This window comes from Epinephelus moara, chromosome 12 (genome assembly GCF_006386435.1).
Source record: "Epinephelus moara isolate mb chromosome 12, YSFRI_EMoa_1.0, whole genome shotgun sequence".
NCBI lineage: Eukaryota > Metazoa > Chordata > Actinopteri > Perciformes > Serranidae > Epinephelus > Epinephelus moara.
Window position 1 is genome coordinate 19,827,235 of NC_065517.1, and position 6,670 is coordinate 19,833,904.

Consider the following 6,670-nt stretch of genomic DNA (forward strand, 5'->3'; position numbering starts at 1 on the left):
CTGCCTTTCAACGTGCTACCTCAACTACTAATGTACAGTTTTAGCCCACTAACTATCCCACTATTGGCAATGGTACTACTGTACTTTCAATAAAGCAATCATACTATCAAATTCACAAAAACTGAATACATTGCTCTTCTTAATGGGTTCAGTTGACTATTTAATCTGCAATTTCCTATGACCTGTATCCTAAACACACAACATGTGAAACTGTACGTGGGAAACTGTGCACTCAATGGGTATGGACTAGTAGGTATAACTGAATAAATAACCCAGCTATAAAAAAACTTCTAAAGCTCAATAAACATGCTAAATATAAGTGTTAAAGCTACAAGTTGTGATTTTTGTAGAGGGAGTCATGTACTGAACTAGTGCAATATGGTGCCAAAACGTTATCAGGATACTATCTTTTTTTAAATTAAATTACTAATAACACCAACAACAAGTTGTTGTCTGTTAATTTAAAATGATCTTTGACAGGTAAGTTAGCCATTCTGGATATCGGCTACCTTGCATCAAACAGGGCCTCCACTCAGGAGACTTGATCACCCTGTCTACATTTATTTTGCCAATATCAGCTGGTGGTTGCTGACAGTCCCACATTAAACAAGGTGAAGAAACAATCCCAAAACAAAAGCTCACTGTCTTGTTTTGCCTGAGACTCATACAACCCTGCGCCAAATGTGCGCTGCATGCGTAGCCACTAAAAACATACATTACACGCCACACCAGCTCCGTCAACAGTCCACATCCTTCTTAAGTGCAGCAGATGTATTACAAATGGAGGCTTTAAAGTTGACGTCTGAATTGTTTACTAATCCAACTTTAAATAAAATTATTACAGTGGTACCAAAATCTCATTTAGTAAGAAATCAGTATTTTGGAGCATACAGTACGGTAATATCACTCAGGACTCTAAAGCGATTGTAACTTTTGCTGAACAGCTGTCACTGTGGCACTGTGCTTTACTTGCTTTATTAGTTATGAGTTCAACTTTTAATTTTTTTTTTAACTTTAAACAGTGACAACAGCGAATCACCGCTACTGATAGACTTACATGTATGTGTTTTGTTTTTTTTTTGTTTTTTTCGTTCTGTATGCTTGTTGTTAGTCAGTGTACTTACCCTGGCAGTTTTTAGCTGTGACGGCATCTCCGTAGTAACCATCAGCGCAAATTTCACACGACGCGCCGCCATAACCTTGGCGACAGCGCAGACACTGGCCTGTGATTGGATCACAGCTGCCAGGTATGGATAGGTCGAGGTTGCTATGGCAATCACAGGGCCGGCAGGATCCCCCTGGCACGCTGGGCTGGCCGTAATATCCGTTGGCACACCTAGGAGGCGGCAGAGAGACACAGAAACGTGTGATGATGCTGTTTCATATTGGAAGTACTGTAAACAAGATGTGCTGCCCAGGAAAAGAGTTCAGCAGTTAATAAAAAAAGGATATGTTGGGATATTTCAGAGGGTCTAGTATTTATTTGGCATCATATATTGCGTCGGCACATCAACACAGAAAGCAAAGCTAACATGCCACATAAAGGTCTGTGCAGAGTTTTTTCGGGATTTTTCAAATTGCTGACTTTGGTGACGCCCGAGGCATCAAAAAGGCACTAATCTGCCCCGCTGAGGATGACTGGGCTGAAACTGACTGCACAAACTTTCCTCCGAGTGTCTCCTTTCTTCTACAAACAAAAACGTATGCCATCAGTATAATCTGAAAGACACTATAATCATGCACGATTCCTCACATAGGGGCTTTAAAATACCTCAACAATTGATCACCAACCCACCTGGTGTGCTTTCAAGCTGTTGCAACGAGATGTCATCCTGTTATTCTCCTTCTCAGAATACAATTTTAGTTTGGGATAATACTACATCAGGTCTTATTGAAAGAGCGGGTAGTGCAATAATGTCTCTAGAAAATTTGCTCTGCTTTCATGTCGCAAATAATACTTGAAAATGCAGCTTTCCTCAGCTTTCAGGTCTGCGAGGAAATATGGAGTGGCTCACCTTGTCTTCTTTTTTGTGTCTAACAACTACAGAATAAACAACTCTCAGATTTCGGCATAAGAACATTATGAAAATATTGTTTACCTCAGCTTCCAGCTTGTGTGACAAGAACACACTGATCTCCAAATACAAGATCAGTAATTACAGCAGGTCTCATCCCACAAGGGCTGGCAACCGATATCCAATCACAAAATAAACAATCACTAAAGCTCATCTAGCGGAGTCCATGGGAATCATCAGTATTGTTACGGGTGTGTCTTTGACCAGTGAGACTGCTCAGCTGAAGGCTGCTGTGTAATTCATATTAAACACGCACTCGCATCACACACACACACACACACACACACACACACACACATTAACTCATAGATGTACACACAGAAGAGCTGCAGGGCAACGGAGCCAAACCAAACATCAACAGATATCAAATGAAAGTTTATAAAAAAAATAAGCTTTACCAGAGATTTAAAAAAATGTAGATTTAATGCCTTCAGGCGGTAAGTTTGAAAACAGATTATGTGCAGCAGACTGTCCAGGTTTTAGTCATGAAAATATTCATATAACTGAACTACTGTTATAAATCTGAAGCAAGGAGTATCTAAATGCTACCCAAGCTAATAATAATAATAATAATACAAAGTCAATGTGATGTATTCATATACATGTCTTTCAGAGGTTTTTCTTTTCTGTTCATAAAAATGACAATTTAACCTCCTGAGACCTGAACTTTGTTTGGTATGCATTTTTAATTTCTCCTAGCTATTTGGGATCAGTAGGACCTGAAAAGTATAAAAACTAAACATTGTCAATAGTAATAAAGTCCAAATATCCTTCAACGAGCTGATGTTAAATTTCCAGTGTCTTTAAATGAGTACTTATTAATTAACAGCGTCTTACCTTGTTTCTGTTGCTAAAATTGGTCAAATCTGTTGCCATATCAAACTACAAACATTATTTATCATAAATAAACAAGTTTTAAGCCGAAAATGTGATCAGGTTTTGGACCTTGTCCTCTTTTGTGTCAGGATAGTGTATTGTGCACTTACTACCACTAGATGGCACAAAAAGTGTCCACAAATGAGGACAACAGGTCTAAGTGAAGCAGAATGAAGCAGAAGGTCCAGTTCGCCCCAAAATGTGATGTCCTCATATGAGGACACAGGGCCTCGGGAAGATTTAAAGACTAACGACATGACAGCGCCCCACAAAGTGAAGTAAAAAAATCCCAATTACTCTCCTGAGGCTGGCTACTGTATAGGTCATGAACCCCGCTGCCTCCATGTTAGCAGATGGAACATTGGCCAAACTAAAAGAACAAAGTGCATGTCAAATTAATTTTTCTCAAAGATGGTTTCTGTTGTATGAACTAGTTTTTGCTTCGCAGATGTATGTTCAAGGGTTCATTTTTCTAAAACGTTTTGGTTTAAATTAGCTATTTGATGCTATGAAAAGGGGGCTGTGTGCCAATTGATTTCGCAGTCAGTGGCGCATCATGCAATTGGGTCAGGAACTCAATACAGTGCTGATGATGTTTTTCTGTAGGCTGACGAGGAAATTAGCGTCACCCTGGTTCCATCGTCAAAAAAAGCCTATGGGATTTTTCCATTGGATTATTATTGCAGAAAATAAGCTCTGTGGTAAATAATCATGTATACTTGCAAGTTTTGTTCAGCAAGATAATCTCCACAAATGAACACTACTTCTATGATATATGAAGCCTAAATGCAATCGCCAGAATTATAATGCTAATGTTAGGCTATAAACAAACTACTGTACACTAGTGTGCACCATCATAACGTCGCCACCAAAACAAGCTTAAAAAGACATGTTCGGCTTGATGAAGTTCTGTAGCCTCATTTAGCCACTTGTTAGCAACCGCATTTTTTAAAACACATTAAAGCTTCAAAATTCACGACTGGGGTATTTACTGACGGATTTTATATCGTGGAACAAAACCTGAAAGTCTCTTAAGCTTGTGTTAACCACAGACCTTATTTCAGGCATCTAACCAAAAACCTACTCATGAAACCCACTGACTTTGTGAGGGAACCATGAGTGCTAAATTGCTAACTCATTTTCGGGTTTTAGGACTCATTCCTTCCCGATCGCTGTTGCGTAGACTCTGGCTCCAAAAGTGCAAGATGGCAGTGCCCGTATCCAGGATATTTTGGCTTCATTTATTTTGTACTGTTGGACGAAATGTACACACATCGCCCATCTTTATATACAGTTTATGGTTCATGCATTTTATCTGTACAAACGTATGATTTTTATCTTTGTTGTGTCAGTGGAAAGCAAACGTTCCAACTGAACATAATAGAGATACTGACAAATAAAAAATTAAAAACTCCTTTGATTCTTTTATGCAGTCAAGTTCTTTGTGTTGGGTGGAAAAATAAGTGAAAGAAAATGCAAAAACAGAAACCTCCTCATCCATGGAAACAAAAATTAAAAATGATTGTTAGCACCTTTGAGCAAGGACAAGGACACACACATGTATGAACTGTCAGGTGATTTCAAGATTTTCATTTTTGCTTTTCAGCCTCTTTTGTTTGATTAATAATGCAAGGAAGTTCGAGATGCTGCGAAATATATTAACCTGAGAATGCTGCGGCGAGTCAGGAGCCACTGAAACCAAATAAAACAGGTCTAAGCTGAAATAAAGCTCCACGGACTATAAAGAGAATTGAGATGAAAGAGACAAGAGAGTGAAGAGAGGAGGGAGGCTGGTGGAGAAAGAATAGAGGAGAGGAGGGAGGAAGAGAAGGGGGTAAAGGTCTTCACATAGAAAAGAGAATTTAATTTAGAGAGGAGGGAAAAGAAAGGACAGAGAGAGGGAAAGAGTCAAGAGCAGCCAGCCATTATTACCACTGACCCTCCTTGGTACTCAACAGAACTGGTTTATTAGCTTGTGTGTGTGTGTGTGTGTGTGTGTGTGTGTGTGTGTGTGTGTGTGTGTGGTGCTACAAGTACATCCCTCTAGTCAAGTGGAGGATCTTACTGCCAGCAATCGAAATTCTTGATAGGAGAGTGTGTGTTTGTACTTATTTACAGGATTAATTCACACTTTCAGGTTTTTAAATTCTATGATAACGCATACTGTCAGCATGTGTGTGTGTGTGTGTGTGTGTGTGTGTAGTAACTTGGGCTTGAAGAGGAAGTGAAGGTATTTTTAGCCAAGAGTCCAGCATGTTTGAAGGAGATATATTTGGGGGGGTCAGACACCTGGTCAAAGCCTTCAGAGTGTCCAGGAAGCGTACGGCGAGCACAACTGGTGGAGGGCTACGGAGGGAAAGAGAGGGGCCGGGATCCTAAAAGTGGTGTTCTTTTATTTTTAGTGTTATAAATGGGGAGTCGGCGTCAGGGGAAGACAGGCTCTGCTCCTCCCTCAGACATTTTTTTCCCCATAACTTTCAAAGCATTTTGAGATCAACTTGTTCTCTCTGAGTACTACTGTATGTTATTTCCTGAAATTGGGGCAGGTTGTTTTTAGGAAGTAAAATGGGACTTTCATATAAATAGACATCTTGAAGTTATTTTGTAATTTACTTTTAAATGTATATCTGTTACGGCAGGGGATTAAGATCAAATTAGGTCTTGTTTTTGTTTCAGTATGACTTAGTTCTAATAGTCAACCTTGCAGTCACTTGGGGCTGCCGAAGCACAAAGTTCCATCGTGCAGTTTTAAATCACCTCAATACATTTAAAGAACAAATGTGACGTGCTGCACTCAGTCAGTGAGTGGAGCCATGGAAGTATCACTACACCTCTCATAAAGCAGCCATTTCAGCACCTCTCTCTCTCTCTCTCTCTTATACAATTACCACCCACTTTATTAGGTACACCTTGCTAGTACCAGGTGGGACCCCTTTTGCCTTCAGAACTGCCTTAATTCTTTGTCCAAGGTGCTGGAAACATTCCTCAGAGATTTTGGTCCATATTGACATGATAGCATCACACAGCTGCTCACAGCTGCTGCAGATTTGTCGGCTGCACATCCATGATGTGAATCTCCCGTTCCACCACATCCCAATGGTGCTCTATTGGATAGAGGGCCTGTCCCAATATCCACACTTCCTCTAGAAATACCCACTTGCACTTGGTTGTGCGCGTTCACGTTTAGGCTAGTGGTGTCCCAAAACAGAATTGAGGTAGTGGAAGTGGTTTCCAACACTTAAAACCTCTCTAGACAACCCAAACAACAGATGGTTGGACTAGCATAAACTCATCAGCAACTCGGTTGAACACAGCGTCAAAATATTTAAACGAATCGACTTACCCGAACAAAATAGATCAGAACGAGAAGACGTCGTAGGCGCCTCCTGTTTTCAGCATTTCTTCTCCATTGATTCATCAGACAGAGAAGAATAAACATAGCACATGCCACAACACAAGCGCTGGAGCTGGCATTTTCAAACCTTAATGATAACCGGTATCTTGAGTTGCTACTACGCTCAACGTATGCCTGCATGTCGGCCACGTCGATTTGCATGAAGTGATGTCTCATTTCTTAGGGAAAGATCTCTACCCTAATATTTCTCACTTCCTTCATCAAGGGTTATCTCACAAACGAGGGCACTCAATACCAAGTGGAAGATTTTATCTCACAAACGAGGGCACTCAATACCAAGTGGAAGATTTAAGGGGTAGAAATG

The 6,670-nt window shown here is 40.2% G+C and overlaps 1 protein-coding gene across 5 annotated transcripts in view; it reads right to left on the reverse strand.

Moving 5' to 3' along the window:
* The window catches only part of lama2 (laminin, alpha 2), a 322,377-nt gene that overhangs the window by 146,702 nt on the left and 169,005 nt on the right, over positions 1-6,670 (reverse strand). For all 5 annotated transcript variants that reach the window (XM_050057581.1, XM_050057580.1, XM_050057578.1 and 2 more), the window contains exon 21: positions 1,125-1,336. In XM_050057581.1, coding sequence (XP_049913538.1) covers positions 1,125-1,336 — 212 coding nt within the window. The remainder of the gene's footprint in view (positions 1-1,124; positions 1,337-6,670) is intronic.